The 26,039-nt window shown below is 37.8% G+C and overlaps 1 protein-coding gene and 1 pseudogene across 2 annotated transcripts; one reads left to right on the top strand and one right to left on the bottom strand.

The window, feature by feature from the left end:
- Positions 1 to 1,864: 1,864 nt before the first annotated feature.
- LOC148914883 (putative disease resistance protein At1g51480) lies at positions 1,865 to 6,876 on the top strand. The gene is given in 5 exon segments (XM_089043325.1): positions 1,865 to 4,669; positions 5,237 to 6,001; positions 6,091 to 6,498; positions 6,500 to 6,732; positions 6,843 to 6,876. Coding segments are annotated over 5 exon segments (4,197 nt in total). The 5' UTR covers positions 1,865 to 1,912.
- Positions 6,877 to 14,126: 7,250 nt separating this feature from the next.
- On the bottom strand, positions 14,127 to 16,928 carry LOC103333689 (uncharacterized; annotated as a pseudogene). The gene is made up of 8 exons (XR_016122911.1): positions 16,845 to 16,928; positions 16,218 to 16,346; positions 16,002 to 16,115; positions 15,408 to 15,605; positions 15,241 to 15,321; positions 14,992 to 15,084; positions 14,625 to 14,734; positions 14,127 to 14,546 (listed from the first exon to the last, which is right to left on the bottom strand). The product of XR_016122911.1 is annotated as an uncharacterized LOC103333689 (transcript).
- Between the last annotated feature and the right edge of the window lie 9,111 nt (positions 16,929 to 26,039).

Below are 26,039 nucleotides of genomic sequence, written 5' to 3'. Positions count from 1 at the left end.
GTGTTTCTGGTGGCAGAACTTGTTGTTCTTGAATTTCTTGTTCAAGTATCATTGGATCTCCAACTATTTCATCTTCCTTACAGATTGGATGCTACGCAAGTCAAAGCTAGGTAACATTATAATTCATTGTGTCTCCATTTTCTATTATAACTTCATAAAAATTGAAATTTTCTTCTTCTGTTGCATCATTTTTTATATTATATAAACACTGCTATTTGAGTTTCTATAAATCTGGTTGTATTTTGAGGGCAGTAAAATCTATAGCCTTTAGTTCATTCTGGATAGCCAACAAAATAGCCACTGCTTGTTCTTGAATCCGACTTCTTTTCCATAGGATTGTATAATTTTGCTTCAGCTCTACGGCCCCACACTATGAGATGATTCAAACTCGGTTTTCTTTTAACCCAAACTTCATAAGGGATAGCATTTACGCTTTTAGTAGGTACTCTATTCAATATATAATTTTCCGTTTTCAATGCTTCTCCCCAGACTAACCCGACACTAACCTTGGTCTGACATGATTGTGGTGAAGGTATAGAAATCTTCTTCTCCTATGTAGTCCATAAACTCCCTCTAGATGGGGTGAGATGTCAATATGAGTCTCTCTTGACTACTAGGAAAGGGACCTCTATATATAAGCATTGCTTAAGTATTTTGCCCATCGAAGAACACTTAAACAAATTCTGATTGCACTAGAATAGAATGTTTTAATCCATGTAAGAATAGGAATCCTCAAAGCTCTAGTTTTCTAATTAAATTGCACTTTAAACTAGAACTATAGATATGCTTGAGTTTTGTTTCTTAATTAATACTAAATTGCAACTCCTTATGTGATTAGAAGATCATTCTAATGTGGTTTGAGACAATGTAATGTCTTACACTTCTTCCATAGGTTTCCATTCTCTAGACTTGCCTATGAATCTAAATAATCTTCTACATACATATTTCCATAAAAATCAGCAACTTCAATTGGAATTCCTCCACCATTCAAACCCAATGCACGAACCAACAGCTCTTCCACTCCACCTTGATTACCATCACCATGGTTGCATTCCAGAATCTCCATATAGGCATCCATGATGAATTCCTGTCTTTGGAGGGTGTGCATCCCTCTAGACATATCTTCTATTATACGCCGTATCTCAGTCATCTATGTGTGTTAGGCTTGGTTTTCTTGTCCACAACCTCTACCATGACCAACCATGATGGGGAGGAAGGATTTTCCTAGCCTCTGGTACCAATTTGATGCAGGGTAGCATCTATAAGTAGTTGTCCAATGAACCAAACAATCCCAAAATACATAGAATAAAAGGATAAAGCTATAAAATAGAAGTTAGAACGAAAATAATTGAGTTCTAGGTCAAATTTCCTAAAAGAATTTGTAGCGACTAAAGTCTAGAATTATATTTATACAAGAGTAAAGCAGCCTAGCAATCTTATCCCTTGGTTTCTTAAGAAAACCTAATTGGCAAAGGAAATTAAAAACCAATAAAACTAGAAATTCAACCAAATCTTAGTAAGAATAGGAAAACGAGATTAACAAATTAACTTGTTAATTTAATATAGCTAAGACACAGCCTATATAAAACTTATTCCTTTTGGTTCCAATGGAGGCCAGCTAATAATAAAAAAAAGGCGTAGTCAAATAAAATAAAATTTTAATCCCTTTAAAGAAAACATAATATTCGGAAAGGTGTGAAAGTAAACAATTGTCAGAAGATGTGACATTTAAGGCAATAAAAATTTCATTTTTTTTATAGGAATAAATAAAAATTTCGTTGATAATGGTAAAATCGTACAAAGTGTGCAAATTATTTTTATATTGATCTATTTTTCATTGGACTTTGTACAGATTGGGAGACAAGATACAGAGATAACCATTTCATCTACGTGTCTTTGATCTCACAAGGAAATGGATATTGTTATTTCAATTGCGTCCAAAATTGCAGAGTCCTTGGTGAGACCAATAGGCAGAGAATCTGGCTATTTGATTTACTATGATACCAACATGAAAGATCTAAAGAATCAACTTAAAAAGCTTTTTGAGAAGAAAGATGGGGTGCAAGAATTGGTTAATGCTGCCAAAAGGAATGGTGAAGTTATCAACTCTGATGTTCAAAGTTGGCTAACAAGTGTTAACGAGTTAATTAAAAATGTGTCGCATTTTGAGGAAGAAGTCAGCATGAAAAGGCGATGCTTGTACCGGTGGAACATAAGTAGGAAAGCCACTAAGATTACACAAGATGTTCTTTATCTCCAAAAAGAAGGAACATTCAATAATGTTGCCCATCCTGCACCTCCACCGATGATATGGTCAACATTCAAAGAAGGTTTTAAGGATTTTAAATCCAGAATGACACATGTGAATAGGGTGATAGAGGTTTTGAAGAATGAAGACGTTAGAATGATTGGGATTTGTGGTATGGGGGGTGTGGGTAAAACCACAATGGTGAAAGAAATCATCAAAAGGCTGGAAGGATTGAAAGCATTCGATAATATTGTGATGGCAGTTGTGTCCCAAAGCCCAAGCATTCAGAAGATTCAATCAGAAATTGCAGAGGAGCTGGGGTTTAAATATGACGAGAATACCGAAAGTGGAAGAGCACGAAGGCTCTACAGAAGACTCATGGAAATAAATAGCATCCTAATTGTATTAGATGATGTGTGGACAGAGCTTGATTTTGAGGCTATAGGACTTCCTTCTCAACTTTCTCATAAAGGGTGCAAAGTTCTGTTGACCTCGCGAAACTCGGAAGTGTGCAATGCAATGGGAAGTCAAGAAATTTTTACAATCCCAGTTTTAACACCAGAGGAATCATGGGAACTCTTCCGTGAAATCATAGGTAAACCCTTGGACCATCCTGATTTGGCTAAACGAGTCACAAATGAGTGTGCAGGTTTACCTATTGCTATTTTAACTGTTGCGAAAGCACTAGAAAATAAGAGGAAGTATGAATGGGATGATGCCCTCAAACAGCTACAAAGTTCAGCTCCTGGAAGCATCTCTTCGATGAATGACAAAGTTTATTCAAGCATACAATGGAGTTATGATAGATTGGAGAGTGATGAAGCGAAGTCATGCCTTTTGCTTTGTTGTTTATTTCCTGAAGATTATGATATTCCAATTGAATATTTGGTTAGATATGGATGGGGTCGAGGGTATTTTAGTAACATTGATTCAGTGGAAGAAGCAAGAAATAGAGTGCATTCTTTGGTTGACAAACTTCAAAGAAGGTTTTTGTTGCTAGAGAGCAAATGGGGATACCATACCAAGATGCATGACATAGTTCGTGATGTTGCCATATCAATTGCCTCAAGAGATCCACATAGATTTCTAATAAGATGCGATGCTGAAAAGAAAGGGTGGCCAAAGATATACGACCATTGCACAACAATCTCACTGATACCAATTAATATTGATGAGATCCCAGTTGGCCTGGAGTGTCCAAAACTTGAGCTTCTACACTTAGAAGGCGAACGTTATTCGGAAAATAGCTTGGAAATCATGTGTAAAGGGATGAAAGAGCTGAAGGTTTTAGCAGTGGTAGACATGGGTGGGATATCAGCCTTGCCAAGGTCACTAGGACTACTGAAGAGCCTTCGAACCTTGTCCCTAAATGGTTGTTATGATTTAACAGATATATCTGATGCTATTGGAAGATTGGAAAATTTAGAGATCCTCAGCTTTCGTAAATGCTCTAGAATCTTAGAGTTGCCGAAGGAAATTGGACTTCTTAAACATTTAAGGTTGTTAGATATCACGAATTGTGATCGTCTTGAGAAGATTCCACATGGTCTCTTATCGAGCTTATCTAGTCTTGAAGAGTTGTATATGGAAAATAGTTTTCGCAAATGGGAACAATCAGCAGCAGAAAGCGAAGATAAGAGGATGGCAAGCCTTGTTGAGGTGATGTCTTTATTGTCTAATCATTTGAAGGTTTTAGTCATAGATATACCCGATTTCAACTTCTTTCCAAAAGACTTGTACTTGACAATCCAGACAACAATAAGATTCCACATATCCAACTCACTTGGACCATCGCCGGTTAGAACTCCATCAACAAGAGCTGGTTGTTATGCATTCGAAAATAAGTTGGATATTGTTGAAAGTGATGCAAGGGAATTCATGGAGATTCAAATTGTTCGTGTCTTATTTAAGAAATGTGAAGATTTATTCTTGAAAAGGATTAAGAATTTAAAGTATGTCCTCAATGAATTAGACCAAGAGGGATTGCAACACTTAAAAGTTTTAACAATTTGGGACTGCCCTGAGATAGAATACCTTGTAAATGGAGCAAGTTGGACTCAACAAACAGCCTTCCCTCTCATCCAATCAATCGTACTCTGGGGGATGCCCAAGCTAAAAGCAATATGCCACGACCAACTTCCACAGAGCTCTTTTATCAACTTAAGATATCTTGAATTACTATATTGCCCTGTTTTAAAATATGTATTTTCTCTATCAGTAGCAAGCAACTTGGTTCAACTCCAAAGCTTAAGTGTTGCCAGGTGTCCCCAAATGAAAGAAATCGTCTCAAAAGAGTGGAGGGAACATGAGACGGCATCGGACATCATAGCTTTCCCTAAATTAACAAAGTTGACACTCGGAGATCTATCTGATGAATTTGTTGGTTTCTACGAAGCCAACAAGCTATACTCCAACCATGAGGTATGAATAGTATAATTGTTTTGTTAATTGTTTGTGCCTCAAATTTTATTTTTATTTTGGTTTACTTGCCATCACGTCTGAATTTAGTTTGACTATTATTTACTCATTTTCTTCCTAAAAACTGAAAATGTTCTCATACTGATAAATGAGGAATTTAGTTTACTTGCCTTTACAAAAAAAATAAAATAAAATAAATAATTGAGCATGTGCAGACCACAAAGAAAATCATCATATAGAGGAGAGGTTTTAGTTTGACTATTATTCTCGCCACGTGGAAGCATTTAGTTTGACCTGAGACCACAAAGTCTAGCTTTTATGTGATTATTATTCTGCAAAGCAGTGCAAAGTAGAAGAGAGGTTTTGTCTGAACAGCATCAGCATAAAGAATCTAGAAACTGACTAGTCCTCCGATTAAAACTTGGTTTTATTAATATTTTAATATGAAGTCATATTGAAGTAATTTAAATAATAATAATTGAGCTTGTTATTAATTTCATTTTTGAATATACAAAATGTTTCTTTAAATATTTATTAATTAATGAATCTTTTCAGGTAACAACGCCTGAGGATCAAAATGTGGTAGGAACTTCATATGATGAGCATCAATCTTCTAGAAGCTTTGAAAGAGCAGTATTTCCACCAAAGTGCATTTTATGGTTACAAAATCTAGAAGAAGTGGAACTACAAGAGGCCAATGTAGATGTGTTCTTTGATCCGAAAGGCCATATGGTTAGGGATGGGCAGGCAGTCCCAGCATTTTCTCATTTACAAAATTTGTCCATATGGCATTCTCGATGTCGACACCTTTGGAAGAACATTCCGCGTGGATTCCAGGGCTTCCAAAACTTAAGATATTTAAAAATAGAAGGTGCTGATGATCTCCAATATGTGTTCCCACATTCAATTGCCAGGCTACTTGTGAATCTTGAAGTGCTCCGTATAGCGGACTGCTGGAAAATGGAAACTATAGTCAGATCCGCTGATGAAAATGAAAAAGAGGATCACACGGGCATGACTTTGTTTCCCAAACTAAATAGTTTTCATCTATCCAATCTTCCGAGTCTTGAGAGTCCTTGTCCTGATGCTTCTACTTCTTTACGGTCAGCCGCCAAAATTATGTTTGTGGGAAGATGCGACAAACTGAAGACATTGGCTTCAGTAATTCCACAAATAAAAAAGTTGGAGAAAGATTCAACAGCTCATCACGAAGATGAAGATGAAGGTATTTCATCAGGATCATGTGGATGTACACCTTATTCATGTGGCCCAATGACCAAACCTACTTCAAGAAGAAATATTGTTAAAATATTGCCACGTCCAGTCAATCAAGAGGTAAGCTACAATTGAGAACGAAAATGACATTGCCATATTGAAATTATATAAATTATATACAATTGCTCAATTCATGTTTGATTTTCTAGGTTGCACCAACAAATCTTGATCAAGACTCAAATGATTACGATAATCTAGAACGTCTTTCTGTAAAATATTGTGAGTCATTGGAAGTTGTTTTCCAACTCAAGGGACCAAAGGATGTGGAAAGCCACAATGTTCAAGCATTCAATAAGTTGCGTAACTTGTCGTTATACAATTTGCCAAGTTTAATGCACGTATGGGAAACGGGCGGTTCACATCATATCACAGGCTTCGGAAACTTGACATTCTTAAGTGTATCCCTCTGTGGCAGTTTGCGATATTTGTTCTTGTCAACTATAGCCAAGCTCCTTGTCAATTTAGAAGACTTAAAAGTTGGGAACTGTGAGAAGATTGAACACGTTATTGCAGAAGCAGACACTGAATGTGCTGATCAGGAAATTACATTTCCTCGATCTGTATTCCATGACGCTTAAAGATCTACCAAACCTCATTTGTTTCTCTACTGAAGCTTATACTTTGAATTTGCCATCTTTGATGGAATTGAAGGTTATAAGATGTCCATATTTAAGAACATTTACTTCGAAGGTTGTCAACACACATTCTGTAATTCAAGTGTACACAGAGTTGGGAAAGTCTGAGTGGATGGGGGACCTCAATAGCACTATAGGGAACATTCAAGAAAAAAGGTATGCTCCTGAATGCTCACTGGTGTTTAGTCAATAATATAACAATTAAAGTGTTTCTTTTTCAAACCTGATTGCCATCTCAATGATACACATTCTTTTCTTTTGAATAGGAGACCGAATTCTAATGAGATAGTAGAGATATGAAGTTAACACAGAGAAGTGCAGAGGTGAGTATATATATGTTGCCATCTCCAACTTCTATATTAAGTAAATCTTATTACTAAAAACAATATGCCATATTATGTCATATTAAGGAAAGAATTAAATTGAGTTAGCACGATCAAATTAGATTCTAATGATATAAACAAAGAAAATTACGTGTGAAGATTGTTTAAGCTTCGATTTGACAAGAATTTACAATGTATTTCATTTGTGTTTGAGGTTATGTTAATTCAAGTGTTCTATCATTGCGATATAGTAGACGAAAAGAAAACAAACAGCCTAATTTTGATGTGGTATCTCATTAGAGAATCTCCAATGGGCTCCTCCCTAAATGAGATTCTAAGTTAAAATTTAGAGTGAATGTCAGGAACCCAACTCCAAAAATGCTCCTGTCTTGATCCTAAAATAAGGAGACCCCTGGGTGCTCTAAAATATTAGAGAGAAATGTACACTTATATTTCTACATCGTTCTCTTCACCCCCTCTCTCTTGTTGAACAAAATACTTCTTCTTGCAAGTCAAATCACACAAAGGAAATCATTAAGACGGGATTTCTAGATGGCTAGGATTTACGTTAATTGGGTTTCTGATAGGTTTCTTTAATGTATTTTGTATCTCCATCTGATGATATATAGGAATTGAAGGAACTTTTCTGTTTTTAGTGATATGATCATGTTTTTGTTTTGTTAAATTATACTGATAGGAATACTGGTCAGCATGGTCACATTCTTTACTGATAGGATTCTCACATTTACCGCATTGGATTCTCACATTCTTTTCAATGTGGTGTAACTTATTGTGTTTAGAAGTTCATGCATCCTTCTCTTTAGCTCTAGAGTGTTTTGTATATTGCCTTTTTTTTTTCAAGTTGACAAAATTTCGTACTGAGACTGGCCACCATTTGTCACTTTCCATTTTAGTATAAGCTGATGAGTATTATTTTTCTAGTTTAATATTGTTTCCCTATTTTCAGCACATTGATGAGGAGGTTGAGTTCTGTTCTGAAGAATTTTATTAGGATGTGCATAGAGTTAGTTCTTCAAGTTTGGAATAGCAAGTTGCAATTCCCCATCTCAAACCTCATCAATTCTTGAGAAACAATCCCATTTCAATTCCAAGTGTGTTGAAGTGTATTATAATTCATGTACTGGATTTCATTTGTGTATCATTCAAATGTTTGAGCAGATTTGATGGTTAAAGCATAAGTTCATGTATTTTTTAGAGTTATCAAGGATTGATGTTAAATTGTCTCTTCAAATAAGTAGTTCTTGAAGATCCCTCTGCTTCAATTTTTTCTACTTTGTTAGCCGAATACAACATCAAAACTTCATAACCTCTCCTACATATCTTTCATTACTACTCAAAGTTACTAATCAAAATAATAACACAGAATTCCAGTGTTGTTGCAGACATAAAGACTTGCGGCAAAAAGCTTTTCTACTACAATTGTTAACATTGCATTTCCTTCATTACTAAAAATTCTTGAAGATTTTTTTACTGGAATTTTGCCAAATGAAGCCTAGTTCAAATTAAATGAATAAAACAGGATTCAACTAATACCAAATTCAGAAGCATTGATGACAAATTTCCCATCAATGGGGTTAATTTTTCGTTCTTCAATTTCCCATCAATGGGATTAATAATTTTTCAATGTCACCAAAATTAACATATTAAAAAACTTTGGTTGATCACTTGGTTTCAAGATTTCAGAGAGAGACTAGCAGCCCACACCCAGTATGTATGGAGTTTTATCACAAAGATTCGGTATCGGTACTATTAATAGTAGAACGGCTTAATATATATATTTTTATAGTAAATTGAGCTTAGACCCATAAAATTCATTTTCAATCACTTACAACCCTTTCCTTTATTTTTCTATTTAAAATACCCAATTTTTTCAAATAAAACCCAATGACTAGGATTCAAGTAAGCAAGTTATCTAATCTAGCTTAAAATATGATTTATTCTATTTTTTGGATTCCAAAACTACCCCTATTTACAAGATAACGTGTTATGTGGGGGTGTAACTAATGACACACATTGAATTTGGAAAGATCTTCAAATGGTTGTAATGGATGTAGGAATTAATTTAGAAACTTATTTGAAATTAAATTCAACATTAACGTATTAGTAATCTACATGTGATTAACGTTTTGGTTTATTTAATAAAAAAATTATGTTGTTTTCCTTTTATGAAATATACTACTAGTAATCTATTTTATTATAGTTTTATGAATAATAGTGTACATTCTAATTATGCTGAAAAATATTTTGATAATAGTGTACATTCTAACACAAGAACATTCCTCCAAAAGTCACTTTCTGCTTCACACCTGAGTCCGCTTGTACACCAAGAAGAAAACAGCAACCAATCACAACACCAGCATGGTATATACCAAAGGATCGAAATCAAGGGAGTGGAGAGTTAACTCTCTCACTATCTCTTTCTCTTCGTGAAAATATCTAGGAGTACTTCACAGATAAGCATTTCATCAGTACTTTCCACCTCCATATAAAAAAGAGGTGCCACTTGTAGCAAGTGAAAATAATGATTCACATAATTTATATAGAGATGTTGCTAATTTCTTAGGTTTTTTTTAGGGCTGCACATTTAAACCGAAAACCCGACCGAACTAGACCGGTTTTGGCGGTGGTCCGATTTTTTAATTAAAATTATTAAAATCAGCATAAACTCGAACCGGACCAGTAGTGAACTGATTTTGAACCTGTTTGAATTTTTTTAAACCAGCGAAACCCGAACCGGACCGATTCCATGCAAATTGCCTAAAAATTCAGACTATATGCACTCATGAGGAATCGAACTCTGGTCAGAGTTCACACACAAAGCCCAAATACCACTGGACTGATGTGCCTTCTTGTGCAATGTGTGTAATTGTATTATTTATTACAATCTAAATATTTTTTTTAAAAAGTTAGGGTTTTCCCTGCCCCACACACTCTCCTTTTCTTTTTCTTTTCTCCCATCCCAGCTGACATCTCTCTCTCTCTCTCTCTCTCTCTCTCTCTCTCTCTCTCTCTCTCTCTCTCTCTCTCTCTCTCCATCTTTTTTTTCTTTCCTCTTCCTCCCGCCACTGCATCTTCTTCTTCTTTATTATTATTATTTTTTTTGGTAAATAGCTGCATCTTCTTCGTCTTTCTCTCCATCTTCTTCTTTCCTTCTTCTTCCTCCCCATACACTCAACCACGAAGTGGTCCTCAAGCTGTTGCTGCATCTTATTCTTCTTCTTTCCCTCTTCTCTCCATCTTCTTCTTTTTTTCTTCTTCTTCCTCCCCATACCCTCAACCAGGAAGTGGTCCTCAATCTCAGTTCAACTCCGCTACCATCGATGCTCGCCGAACCAAACCAAACCGCACCGACTTCTCGGCGTGCGGATTGTAGTCGGTCTTGCATCAACTAGGCGCGACAGCGATCTCCAAAATAGGTGCTCTGATAACCTCCGGTTCGGTGGTCGGCAACTCCTCCAAGACACGGTTATCAAACCGTGAACAGCCCTAGTTTTTTTAGTGACTTATTGGTCTGATTGGTACATAAGAAAATTTTCTCTCTCAAAGATTTGAGGTCCGAAACATCAAATCTTTCTCTCATAGGTTGTTCTGGTGGCTTAGGGCCTTGACCAGTCACTCTCACATAATCGATTTGCATTTCTAGTCACATATAGCACAATTAAGTTCAAGCAAAGCAGAAAAGAGTGCCAACGGCCATGATTGGAGATATTTTCATCTCATTTGAACTTTGCGAAGATTTTCCTAAGGATACAGATGTTGAGATGGTAAGTTTTCCTCTTTTTTTTCTTAATAGAGATAAAGACACAGGAAATATTTGAAAAAAAGGAGCGATGAAGGACGGTAGGGGAACGATGGTAGGAGGGAGGTGGAACAATGTGTATGGACTACTTTAGTAAATGAAAACTAAAACTAACAATAACTTTAAGTTATTTTTCACTTTCAAGCTTTAAATTTGTTTCATTTTCATTCTTTCACTGTGCAATCTTGGTTTATCTATGCCTAGGCCGAGACAAGGAGAATCACAAGATCAGCACCACCGAATAGAAAACGGAATTAAGTCTTCATATATTGTTGAATGTAGCAATGATATTTCAGAGGTGAATATGCATGCAGGGTTTTGATGGTGAACTAAAGGAGCTGATATGGTAGTCATTTGAATTTACTATGGAAGCCAGGATGAAAGAATTTTTGAAGTTAGCCTATGACAACCTGATGAACAGAAACCCTAATTTTTTTGTTAGAAATGAGAGACAGGGTCAAAACGATAACCTTCATTCTTTCTCTAATCAATGCAAAAACAAGTGTATATAATAGGCAAAAAGTCACTTTTGGTCCCTGTAGTTTTCCACTTTTACCACTTTGGTCCCTGTCATTTCAATTTGGTCAATTTTGTCCCTGTAGTTTCAATTTGAAGCAATTCAAGAACAATCCTCAATTTCTGTCACAATTTTTGTAACTTCTGTTAATTATAGAGGAGCAATTCTGTCCACAAATTATTATTTTCTTTAAAAATAATTTTAAAACATTAAAATCAAATATATAAAAATTAAAAGCTAACCCCCTCCCCTCTCAGCCCCACCCCTTCACCGTCACCCCAACCCAACCATCCCCAAAAACCATCGTCCACAGACCACCACCTAGCCATCGCCAAAAACTATTGTCCACCAACTAGCACCTAAACATCGCCCACCATCCATAAACTTTCTTCTCCGACCAAATAGAAGGGAAAATGCCCTCACAGATATCCATTCCCAACCCATCTCCCTCCAAACCCGACACCCATTCCTACCCCTAGGTCCAGCCCTACCTCTTCGCCGAAAACACAAAACCCAGCCCCACACTGCGCCCACCTTATTCCCATCCTCAGCCAACCTCCCTCTTTCCAGATATGACGATGTAGCTAGACCCCAACAACCTCTTGGAGCTCATGGATTCTTCTTCTTCCCACCAGCTCATGCAGCGACAGCATCTCGTCGTCTTCATCATTATCATCATCATTAACGACATTAGCAAGGTCTTCGCTTTCTCCAATGCTTTTCTACCGCATGAGACAGCATGGGAACCTTCATCAAAGCCAAGCTCTCGAACTTTCTCGAAGTCTGCATGGGATGCGATTTGCGAAGATCTCGAATCGAAGGGATGGGCCTTGACGACGACGAAGATCTTGGCCTTGTTGAGCTCCTCCCGGTAGCGGCGGAGGAGGGTGGCGAGAATGAGAAGAATGAGCAACCGATCCGACGATGGCGATCACAGACAAACGGGTTGAATCCATCGTTTGGATTTTTATTTTTATTTTTAGAGAGAGAGGAAGAAAAGGAACAGTGGTGGCAGAGGAAGGTGGCGAGAATGAGAAGAAGCTGAGCAGCCGATCCGATGATGGCGATCGTTGGTGACATGAAATTGGTTGAATCCATCGTTTTGGATTTTTTTTATTTTTAGAGAGAAAGGAAGAAAAAAGGGGAGACGTCATCCCCATCCTCATGATCACCTCATTCATGCTTGATCTGAACCCTCTTCTCATCTGGATTTTTTCTTTTTTGGGGTTTGGAGTTTGGGCAGGCTTGGATGGTTGGGGTCGTGGTTGGGTGACAGGGAGGTGGTGGCTGACTAGGGTTGGGTGGGGATTAATTTTTAAAAATGAATAAATTTTTTAATAATTTTTGGACAAAATTCCCCTTCCATAATTAATAGAAGTTACAAAAATTTGCCAGAAATTGAGAATTGTCCTTGAATTGCTTCAAATTGAAATTACAGGGACAAAATTGACCAAATTGAAACGACAGGGATCAAAGTGGTAAAAGTGAGAAACTACAGGGACCAAAAGTGACTTTTTGCCTATATAATATTACTCATTGTGGACATCAAATCGCTTGATATTTTAGTTTAATATTATCGTTTAATCCTTTGAATATTTTGAGCGAAAAACTAATCGAGTCCCTATGAGAATAGGGGAAAAGTTGTGCCCCATCGCTTCTAAATGTTGTTTTTTTTTTGTTGACAAATGTTGTAGAGCAAGAGAAGCTTCCAATCCTTCCATGGAATTTGATCAAGCCTATCCAGTGAGCCATGTGGAAGTTGGTTATAGCCATCCTATGTAAGGTGATAGCAATGTAGGCGCCAATCCTTTGGAAGCAACATAAGCAAGTGCGAGAGAAACGATTCAGAGTTCTTGCAACTTGAAGGTGTATATGGAGGAATGTGATCTTTTTTTATTTATTACAAGTGACAGTCTAAACTACACTAAATAATCTATTCACGAAGAGGGAGATTCAAACTTGGATGTAAGGGGGTAAGCTTGCTACCCTAAACCAGTTGCTCTAACCCACCTAGAGGAATGTGACTTTATTAATCATATTTAGTCTGGTGTGCCCCCACTATTGCGACCTATACTAATCCCCCCCATGATGTTGGGCCATGATCAGTTCACCCTAATGATCTGCACCTCGATGCATAAGATAGAAATGGGAAAACCATGGAGTGCCTTTCATTTCCAATTATGTGTTATTTTAATTTTCAGTTTGTTGAACCCTTGTAAATTCAATATACCCATTTTGGTGGTGCCTATCTTCTTGAGTGCTGTTCCCATCCCCAACCTTATTTTGCACAATAACATTATATTCTCACCCACCCCATGGAAATTTCAAAGAGAACAATCCATCCGGAATGTCGGCTTTGACTTCCGTCTTCTTCCCCATTCCCCATTATCACTTGTAGAGAGAGAGAGAGAGAGAGAGAGAGAGAGAGAGAGTACAAGAAAAAAAGGTATTAGTGGCCACCCACTTGGTCACAGTAACCACCCTTTTTGGTCACTGATCACTGAATGCAATCAGTGTCCAAATATTGCTGGTCATTGGGTGGTCACTCGTCACAAATTCTATTTAGTGTCCAATGTCTACTATTGGTCACTACAACAAAGAATTAGTGGCTATCCCTGTCTGGTCACTAATAAAAACACTATTAGGGACCACAAATTTGGTCACTAAAGGGCTTACAATTTGGTCACCAAAACATGCATTTTGGTCACTGAAATTGGGTCACGTGCCCACATTAGTGATCTACTTGCTTGGTCACTAATGTTTTTCAAAAAATTGGCAACTAATTAGGTTTACCTCACCGTGTTCTTTATTTATTGTATTACAATATGAAATCACAATTAATTTCTTTTAAACAGTGCTGTAGATAAAATTTATAGCATCGAATAATTCATTGCATTCAAAAGCAATCCATATATCTAACATTCTTCCAACAAATTCACAAGATGTCTCAAAAACAAAATGCTACATGTTTAAGTTCAACCTAAATGTCAAGTGATTCCCAAAAACAAATAACATAAGATTCATCACTAGTAGATGCACTAAACCGGGAATTAACTAAATGCAAGAATAATTAGACTCAAGGGCTAGCTAGCGCATCTCTAATTAGTTGCTTAAAGTTTATCTGTCACTTGTCTGAAGTAACTGGAAATTAGGAACTCATTGATGATAAAGTCGAGGATAACTGGAAATTAGGAAATTAGTATATTGTGCAGTTTGCAAAAATTGTATTGTAATAAGATGAGAGTTATAAGCTAACCTCATTGATGATGAAGTCGAGGACAACTGCTATAGCAATCTTTTTACTAGTGCACTGATCAAAGTAACAAAATTAGATAAGACAATAGCTTTTACTACACTAGGCCCCATCCACATCCACATTCAAATCTACCTTGAAAAAATTATCTGGGAATATTGAGACAGCGACTCAATGCTGTCAACTTGTATTTGGATGCTGGTCAAGATATGTTTCCAATTGCCCTGTTGCTGCCAAGATAAGACCTAGAATTGCAATGGTCAAATGAAGTACAGAGACTTAACGACTTGATAGAGCATCACTGAATGTAAATGAGAATTGTAAAGAGACAATCCGTAATGTACTTCGAAACAAGCATGGCCCAAGTTCTATATCAAACACTAGAGATACAGCAGAGAAACATGGTAATTCAAAGATGCATGTTGCAACACATACATGTCTCCCAATTATAACAGGAAATGTGAGTATATGACATCTAAAGCTCACTTGTTTGTACTAGTACCTAAAAAGAGAGCTGAGGGCTTCCCAGGCCGTGATTTAAATTCTGGATGAAATTGCCTCCTACATAGAATGGATGGCTTGGAAGCTCTAAAATCTGCAGAATAGAAAAGTAACAAAATTTTGTAAACAGTCAAATATTCAAATTCAATCCTTTTCAGTAAATGGTAAGAAAGGATTGTGTGCAACTATAACCAAGTAAATTCTGACAAATGCTCACTACAAGTGAGCATAAGACCGGCAGAAAACCCACCTCCATTCGTCTTCCACTGTCATCCTTCCATACAAATTTTAGGCCCGCTTCTTCAAGAATTCCAATAACATCTGGGTTCACCTGCATCATGACGAAATCAGACCATGTCCACCACATAAAGGCACTTGTGAAATATCATGTTTCACCTGAAGTAAATTACAACCAACCTCATATCTATGCTGATGCCTTTCATCCGCATACTCCAAGTTATGGTACCTAGAAATTGATAGCAATACCAGATTACGAATGTTAAAAGTAGATGCTAATAGTGGAAAATTAAGTTTCAAAGTGGTGGTCTTCTGGGATTTTTTTTTATATAAGCAGTCACAGATACAACATATAGTTGAGATGTCAGGAAAGACTTCCTGCAAAATAATAAACTAGCCAACAAAGTTGAAGAGTTTTACAGTATAAATGCAATAAAGGTAAAAGTTCAATTGCGTGTGCCATGGGTTCTTCCAGACCGGCAGTGTTTGAACACATGGCACCCGCACCGACTTTACTGTATAAATGCAACAAGGTAACTGAACTTATAATTTGAATTTTCAGTAACAGACAGGTTATCTGTTGTATATCTCAGGTTGAACGTAGTAATAGATAATGAACATACAGCTTTGAAGTACTGTAATCAGGAGTCTGGAAAAGTGTTCTTCTGGATCCCAGTCTCACTGTGCTTCCCATATGTGTTCTTGAACCCTATAGGCTATATGCAGACATAAAAGAATGAACTATCACAGGAAGAATGTTGCAGCCATATGTACATAACTGAATAGGAAAGCATCACCACAAATTTGTATCTCGGGCATAAAAACTACAACAGGATTTGGTGTATGTTCATCGAACTCTGTGCTGTCCACCCTTTCTAAACTCAAAACCTAAAACAAGTAATTAAATTAGGGCTGATATATGATCTTAAAATTAGAAGAAAACATGTTAGTGAAAGAAATGTCGCTTAGGGATCTTGCGAACTCAATCACGGAAGTCTGCATGCCCAAACAAATCCCAAGGTAAGGAACATTGTTCTCTCTGGCATACTTTGCAGCTAATATCATACCTTTCACACCACGATCTCCAAATCCACCAGGAACCAAGACGAATGCAGCATTCTGCAAATGTAGAATAGATCGAAACATAATTACGCAGACCCTCAACTGTACTGGCAAAGGGATGATAATGTAGCACTGAGGTTTCCAACTTTGGGTTTGGAAGAAGACCAGATAGAAGAACATTCAGTTCAAAGGACCACATTTCCAGCTGTTTAAATTCATGGTCAACTGCATTACAGGTAGATGTATGAAACTAGCCTAAAGCAAACAAAATCGGTCAGAAAATCAATGGATTGTGAAATTCAACACAATATATAACAGTCTAATCAGGACATGCATTGTTTATATCAGAACATGTCCACTGCAAACTGAAATTCACAAGAAGCAGTAGATTAAAAAAAATGCAATAATCAGAACTGAAATCAAAATTGAACCTAAAAAATGCAATAAAAAATATTTCTTAATCAATTTACTGACCATGTAGTATTATTGGTCATTAAATTTACTGTATTTGTGACCATTATTAAGGTGGTCACAAGTAAATTGGCCACTACTAACCTTTTTTCTTGTATTGAGAGAGTATGCCCCCAGTACTGACACTAGAGAAGATATGCCTTCTAGGAGTAAAAGGGGATGATTCATTATAGTGACTCAATAGAATATTTAGTGAAAGGAGACATATAGTTTGCTACATTTCTAGATGATCCTGATGGCCTTGGGGAGCCACTTGGATATGTATCTCTCTTGTGGGAATGACTATGGAAGATGAAAGATATGAAAGGTTATGTAAAGGCTATCTTTCAAAATTTATTTGCTCCTACAACCTTGGTACAAAGGGATACTCAAAAAGTCTTGTGGATACAATGAAGTGATTTAGCGGTGTTGTTTATCAATGAGGTGCAAACTCGAAGAAAAACACCAAACACACTTTAGAATTGACAAGGACACTCAAGAATGTCTAGAGGCTATTGTTGCATATTATAGTCTCTAGATGAATTTTGTTTTATGAAAATAGGAGGAGGAGAGTTTGTGAATTAATAGGATTGAATATGTATTCTTTCGCAATAATCCTTCTCTGTTTACAGGGGAGTTTGTGTCTTTTCTGAATTGCACCTCTTAATCAAAAGGTATCACTTCAATGAGGATACATCTCTTCATGTAAAAGTGCGTTTTTATGTTTAAATCATGTATATGAAGTGTTTCTAACGTTCATATATGTAATTCAAACACTTAGTCATCAAGAGACACATCTAAGCACTCAAAAGGTGCTTTGAAACTGCACCCCAACACGAACCTGCTAACAGGTCCCAATTTGGTAGTAAGTTTCGCGAGAGCCACTTTAGGCTTTGTAGGAGGCTTTGCCTAAAACCAATTGGTCGTTTCCCTGAAGCGACCGGTCGCCTTTTTCCAAATTGTTATGTTTCTTAAAATCTTCAACATGGCCAATGTCTCAGCCAGGGATTGCTGCAATGCTGCCATCCCTTGTGATAGAGCATCTTCAACCTACTGGGATGATTGTTGGAAGTTGTAAATACCCACCAATTAATTTCTGCTCAGTTAAGGGTTCCAATTGATTCACGAGAAGCTGCACGAAAGCAAATATAGGTTTTAAATGCAAAGATATAAAACAATTAGAAAGAGATAGGACCAAAATGAATACATTATGCCCCCATGGTATTCAATTTTTAATTTTGAAATTTGATGACACATTCTATAAGTTGAAAGTTCAGCACTCAAGAAATTCATTACTTGCAATCAAGGAAGAAATGTATTGTTAATACCATGGACACGATTTTAAGTGCATAGCCAAGTGACTCACTACATCGAATTTGCATATGATGTAGGATGTTATAGGTTCTGATTTTGTGGGGGCATTGATGGAGGGGAGGATGGAGAAGACGTTTTGTGCAGGAAGCAAGGAGGTGGCCGGACGACAACATTTGATCTCCAGGAAATCAAATAGTCATAAATAGTTATTGAATGATAGATCCAAGATTTCAAACTGGAGTGAGCTAAATTTACCTTATGCACACATGTTTTAAACTCGACAGTACGAGTAAATTTCATTAATAACAAAAAAATACACCTAATCAGATTGACATAATGAGTTTTACCCCTCAAAACACATCTATTACATATCACTTTTCTATTTTCTATGTGCAGGGGTGTGTGAAGTGTAGAATGATTATAAACTACCAAATAAAGAAAATAAGTGGGGTTGTTTTCGACCAAAAAATAAAAGAAGCAGCGAATGTTTGTACAGTGTAGGGTCATCCATCGGGTGGGTTGGGTATATTAGTTTAGGCATAAAAAGACAAAGGGTGAGTCCGTCCTTGGTTGCAGCTAAAGAGCATTAGAGAGCAAGAGAGAGAGGAAAAAGAAGAAGGGCGTGCTATTTAAATCATTCTTTTTTGAAAATACCAAAAATGGCCTGTACCTCCGCTAACCATAGTTTTCATTAAAACTCCGATTCGAACCTAGTAGAGGTTTGTAAGCAATTAATGCATCTAATTCTCTCTCACTTTGTACTTTGTGTCAAGTTCTCCATCACTTTCCATTGCCTTGCCATACAGGCGCACTTGGTACCATTCTCGCTTTTTTTTTATTTTTTTATTTATTTTTAACATTAGCAATATTGGGAGAAGGAGAAATCAAACATAGGGCCTCAGATGTTGGGGTAATTGCTCTTAACCATTTGAGTTACAACAAGTCCCTTGTCACCTTTATTTTTATTTTTTTTTGGAAATTATAATAAAATATGAAGGACCAGCATTTTGATTATCCAAATTAGTCAAAAAAATTTCAGAATTTTAATTTGTCTAATTTCTAGATACATCTTGGACTTAATTATTAGCATTTCCAGCACATATATAAATCCTAGTAGTGATTTGGCTTAAGGATAGTGTAACTATTTTGGTTTGTGGAAATTATAAGGAAATAAAGGTTTGCTTTTAAGTAATTATTTATTCATTATTCTTTTTAAAAATACATGTCTTACTTGGAATCACCTCCTCTTGAAGTAATGCTCGATCTTTATATTTCCCTTCTCTATATAACTTTCTCCATATTAGCTTCACCATTTGAGTTCTCTGCTTTCATTTCTCATAATTAAATTTTTTGTATTGTCTTCTCATTGATTGCCTCAGTCCTCTTGATTTTTCATTCAACATTTCTCCTAATAGTTGATATTTGCTGTAGAATCTCTGGTTAACTTATATTAGAGGTACGTACGTCTTGGAAACTTTCTTCTTTGCACTATGTGCGTTGGTTTTATTCTGGTCCAGAAGAAGAAAAAACACACATGCACACAAAGTAAATAAGTTATATTTGCATAAAGTATTCAAATATATTGTTTTTGGTTAATAATTCATCTTCTCTGCATAAAGCATATGAGTAACTCTTTTTTTAAAAATTTAAATTTATTTTAGAATTAAAAATGATAATGGGTAGTTGTTCACCCGTTTTGTGATCACTCCTGTGGTGGAAGGGCAAAGTTCCACACTGCCTTGAAAACCATTTACTGATCAGCAAGTCAGCCTTCTTTGGTGTATGAGCGTGCACACTGCTAGCAATGAAGATTCTAGCAGACTTATTCTAGAATAGATAACTTGCGCCCCAAGTTATTGATTTCCATAAACAAGCGATTGTGAATTTGGGTGAGTAATATCTCTCAAGTAAGTTCTTTTCTTGCCTCAGACTGGTGAGGACTTTAACAATTTATCTCAAGATAAAGAGGTTGTTCGCCTGTAATGGTTGATGGAATTTAAGTCGTCTTAGGCAGTAATCGCTTTTACAAAACTATAAACATAAATATCCAAGCTAGAAAGATGAAAAGACAGCTGGAACTCCATTTCTGGCTGGATAGGAGGTTCTGATCCGGCCTGGATCGACTGTTAACAACTTTAGCCGCTAAGCTTCTTGTAGATCGATACCAAAGGTTAATTTTGGCAGAGTTTTAATACACTTCAAGCTTTTGTGAGGCTTCTAAATTGGCAGAATCTGCGGCTTCTTGAGTCTGTAAAGGCATAAGTGGTTGTTCTCGAGAACTTCAAGTGAGCTAGAGACTGACTGTAAAATTTGTTGAGGTTTTCATGTATGGGAAAAGCTCAAGCTCCACCTGTCTTGGTTTTTGCTAAACCAAATTTGTAACGAGAGAAATCTCGTTTTGAATGACTTATTTTCTAAGTCTGAGCCTTGGGAATTCTGATCTAAAGCTGGTTTTCACTTGGAATTCAAGTGAGCTTCTGGTTGATTTTGAGTTGTTTGTTTGATTGATGACTTGAATGTTGGATTTTTTGTTGTTGAAATTGAGAGTCCTTTTGCCCTGTTCACTCCTTCTTGTATTTATAAGAGATGTTATCTGGAGTAGGGCAATTCTTTTTAAATAATGGATGGCAATTTCTTAAAAAAGATCTTTCATTTTTAATTGTAAAGAAATGGGGTTTTGATCAATTTCTGGTAGATGAGCTCTCAATAGTCAGCCTAAGATCACTGCTTTTTTATAAAAAGAACCTAATCTCTTTTCCAATTTTAATCGCTGCCCCTTGTGAGATTTCATCCGTGATGGTTAGTTTTGATTTCTTCAGTTTGAACAACTCCCTGCTTTCCCGCTTATTTCTTTCGAGATTGTAGCTTGCTTATCTCTTGGGAGAATCACCTTTTCTGTAAAGTAAAAAAAAATCTCTGAATATATATATATATATATGTGAGAGGGATTTGATCTTCAGATTTTCAGAGGTGTCTCCTCCAGTTTGCCAGCCACTGACCCTTCCATTTATCAACTTTGTGCTAGTTGGTTTTGTTGACTTTTCCAAACCTGATAATACAAAGATGTCACGTGGGTTCTAGGATGGGTCCCTTTCTTTATCCAAATCGTGTTGGGCTCATTTTGTTTGGAGCCCAAGAGGTGATTTTCTTTTAAGGCCCGAGTCTATTGGTCTGGTTTGGGCTAGGTGACAGGACCCGCCCGAATTTCCCTAACCCGAGATTTAACCTCATGGAGACCGCATCACACCCACGCCGGTTCACTCCTTAAAACTATGTCCTCTTTTACCAGAGAGGATTTAGGCACTAGACTTTCTGCCAAAATTTCGGCAGAGTCTCCCCTGCAAATTGAACATTCCCCAAAATTTCCACCTGCATGAAACACATTTTATAACCCAACCAGCAGACGCACAATAAAATCTCATGCAATTCACATAAATGGCCTCCGGCCTTCAAATGATTCTAGCAGAACTACCCACACGATTGTTAAAATATCTTAATGCATCAAACATGCATATAACAAATTCAACATCTAACTAGGCACAACTTCACTCATTCAGTCCACTGAATAAGCCTCAATTCAACCAAGTTTCGGGACCAACAACGAGGTCCGCATCATACTCGATAAAACCACCTAAGTGGTGTCTAAGTCGTGGCTGCACCTAGGCGCTATCCCAGGCTGCCTACGTACCCTACTAAGGGATCAAGCCACACGTAGCTCTTTCCTATCAATCCTGGCTCATAATATCAAATAAACCATGCAAATTCATACATTCTATGATTTATCCATCACAACACACCAAACACAATCATATCGCCCCTCATACTTTGGGACGCACCCGCCACGATGGGGTCCGCCAACACGCCGCTAATCCAAAGACGCGCGGCGACTCACACCGGGCCTCGCCATTCTCACCAGCCCTTACACAATCATATCTCCTCATACGCCGACGCACCCGCCACGTGATGGTCCGCAACACGCCGGCTAATCCAAAGACGCTGCGGCGACCTCCCATTGGGCCCGCTACATTCTCACCCGCCTACACAATCATATCTCCTCATACGCCGGACGCACCCGCCACGTATGGGTCCGCCAACACGCCGCTAATCCAAAGAAGCGGCGACTCCCACCGGGCCTCGCTACATTCTCACCAGCCCTTACACAATCATATCTCCTCATACGCCGACGCACCCGCCACGATGGGGTCCGCCAACACGCCGCTAATCCAAAGACGCGCGCGACCTCCCACCGGGCTCGCCATTCTCACTAGCCCTTACATAATCATATATCCTCATACATCGGGACGCACCCGCCACGTATGGGGTCCGCAACACGCCGCTAATCCAAAGACGCGCGGCGATCTTCCCACCGGGCTCGCTACATTCTCACCACCTTACACAATCATATCTCCTCATACGCCGGACGCACCGCCACGATGGGTCCGCAACACGCCGGCTAATCCAAAGACGCTGCGACTCACACCGGGCCTCGCCATTCTCACCACCTCACACAATCATATCTCCTCATACGCCGACGCACCCGCCACGTATGGGTCGCCAACACGCCTGCTAATACAAAGACGCTGCGGCGACTCACACCGGGCCCGCCATTCTCACCAGCCCTCACACAATCATATCTCCTCATACGCCGGACGCACCCGCCACGATGGGGTCTGTCAACACGCCGGCTAATCCAAAGACGCGCGGCGACACATCGGGTCTGCTACATTCTCACCAGCCTCACACAATCACTTGGGCCTCGCTACATTCTCACCACCATCTTATTGTCACTTGGGCTCTGGCTACATTCTCACCACCATCTTATCACACTTGGGCTGCTACATTCTCACCACCATCTTATCGCCACTTGGGCCTGTTTACATTCTCACTACCATCATATTGTCACTTTGGCCTCAAATAATATCACAATATGGGGCATGGGGTAAAGGATAGCACTGTAAACTAACATTCAATCTCTTTATATATCATTACATCCACACAATTAAATATATACTATATACTTTCTAATCCTACAATAACATCAACCAATAAAACATTCCATAAACTCCCCATTTAAATTCACCAATTTATATCCTAAACCCACAATATCCATTTAACTCAACAACGCTCAAGACCTGTCACTAAGGTCATTCTAACCCTCTAATAAAGGTAAGACTATCTCGGAAGTCTCAAGGTCAACCTAGGGTCAAACGGGCCTGCGGGGCCCACAACCTCCAAATTCCGATCCGAAAGTTCCTATAGGTTCTATAGGCTCTAGGACACATGTCCTGCAAGTTTGGTCCAGATCGGACGGTCGGATCGCTCACGATCACACAATCAGACGACATTAAAACCCTAACCCTGTGGTTGGCATTTCCGAGTATCCGGACTCGCTTACGATCCGGTCAATCCTATATGATCCTGGTAATACATAGATCAACATATTATAACTTCAGGACCATCCAACGGTCCAAGCCTAGCGAACCCGGAAAATACGCGATATGCGATATCCGTCCGGGACTCTAACGATAACCAAATTGAGATCCGAGCACACCTACGCGCTCATGACAACCTGAGGATCCCATTGGGACAAAAATGCCCTCAGCTACAGTGCCACGCGCCACCACACGCGCCGGCAGCGCGTGGGTGTCCAGAGCGATAACCCATCGCCGGAAAAACCACAAATCACGGCTCAAGACTCCTACCCTAGGTAAAACACCTAATTTGGAGTCACTTTTGTTCTTGGACGTACCCCAAAAACTGACCGGAAGTGGCCGGAATCGCGATCCCGAAACCGGCCGAATTTCAATTCGTAGATGGAGCTACTTACGCTACAAATTGATCAATTCCTACCCAACAGGCAGCTAGAGCTTAGAAAATAGGTGAGAAACCATACCTCACTTGCCGGAATCGGTGGTCGGACGACGGAGAACGGCCGGGCGGTTTCACAAAACCGAGCTTTCTCCTCGCTTTCCGCGAAATCACGGCGGTGGCGACGGACTCGCCGGGTAGGAAGAGGACTGCGCCCTGGTCATTTTGGTACCGCCCCACAACTTTGGTGGCGGACGAGAGCACGGCCGCCAAAACGTGGCCGGTCGTTTCAAATTGGCCGCGAACAGAGGAGAGAGAGAGGGACGCGAGAGAGAGAGAGTGAGAGAGACGGGGCAATTCCTGCCTTTTAACCAAAATTCCATTTCAAAATATTTACTGCTTTGCCACTAAAGGTATTTAGATCGTATCTCTCTCGTTACAACTCCGATTCGAGCCCACTACGTGTCTACGAACTCATCTCGCCGTGCTCTACGCAACGGTACCTCCGGAATTCCCAAATTCCTTCCGGGTAAGAAATTGACTAAAATACCCCTATCCCACGGGTAAATTCTTAATTCCACTTAATTAAATTAAAGCATGGGATAAATTTGGGGTCGGGGTGTTACACTGGGCCTTTCTGGATCTTGGGTTTCCTCTTGTTGGGCTGGGCATGCTAATTTAGGCTCAAACAGTAGTTGTGTTCCATAAAAATAGGATTCATTATCTGATTTTTCTTTTAATTTTAATTTTTTTTAATATGAAAAAATGTGAATTTACCATATTATCCTGATTTGATTAATAATTTCAATTCTGAATGCTTGCATTAACGCATTTTCTAGTATTTTGAATGTTTTACCATTCTCTGTCTTTTGCTATATATATATATATATATATATATATATATTAAATATAGTCTAATATGTAAAAACTTATTCAAGTTCAAAATAAAGTCTATTTTTTTTAATGAATTTAGTTACAGGGTAGCAATAAAAATAAAATAAGTAAACTTTCAATTATGTTGTTTTCATTTTGATAATATCTGTTTTTCGGTTGTATTTAATATATATGTATTTGTTTGTTTTATGTTAAAGCTTATTGAAAATTAGTCAATAAAGCTATGAACTAACATGGTTTATATGATTTAATGTACATTTATTTCTAGAAAGAGTACATAAAGTACAAAAAAAAAAATTATTATTAAATTTTAAGCTAATAATTTTAGCTAGTTGATCCTTTAAAAAATTCCTAGTTCCGCCCTTACATCAGTGTTGTGCATTTTATTTTATTTTTGTTAGTGAAATTACAATTTAGAAAATAAAAAATATTTAATCTCTCTTGCATATATATTTTAAATAATAGTACATTTGTGTACATAGAGAGAGGATTATTGCATTAGGAGTCGTTTGTTGCGCAGGCTTGGCTTGAACTAAATTTAGTATCACGTTTGTTTCATCTAATCCTAGTCTTAATGGGATTACTAATATCGGGCCCACCAAGAACACCTCCTTAAGAGGAGACTACTAAACTCATGTGGAAAGGAAGGATTAATTAGTTCTATACTTACCAATGTATAAGATGCAAATATTGTACTGTAATAATAATAACATATATTACTATTACTACTACTACTATTATTATTATTATTATTATTATTATTATTACATACCCATATTTATATATTAAATATGGCCTCAGCCTCTTCTGAAATTCCACTTGAAGCTCTCAAGTCCAACAAGTCGTCGGGTGTTTAAGGAAGACGCTGTTAGGCTTGGGTATATTTGGAAGACAACAATCCACGGGCTTTCGACAACATGGCTAGGCCTACATTTTGTGGGCTTTAATGATTTTATTATTATTTTTTTTTTTGGTTGGAAGGTTTTCTTTCCTAATTTTAAACAAGGATTCTTATTTAAACCATGATTTGTTTGTTTGCTTGTTTTTTTTTTTTTTTTTTTTTTTTTGAGGACCTTTCCTATTGAAAGGGCGATAGCATATTAAACTCTCACACACAACACGGATGCTAGGACTCGAACCCAAGACCTTGCCTAAGGGAGTAAATACTCCAAACCACTACAGTAGTGGGGCCTTTGCACCATGATTTGTTTTTTGGTATAAGGTTTTACCCTTTCAAAATTGCACATTCGCAAAAGAAATCCTAGGTCCACTAGTGTATATACG

Source organism: Prunus mume, linkage group LG8 (assembly GCF_029339155.1).
Source record: "Prunus mume cultivar Tortuosa linkage group LG8, ASM2933915v1, whole genome shotgun sequence".
NCBI lineage: Eukaryota > Viridiplantae > Streptophyta > Magnoliopsida > Rosales > Rosaceae > Prunus > Prunus mume.
Note: the sequence above shows the minus strand (reverse complement) of the source record. Positions and strands in the feature narration are given on the sequence as shown.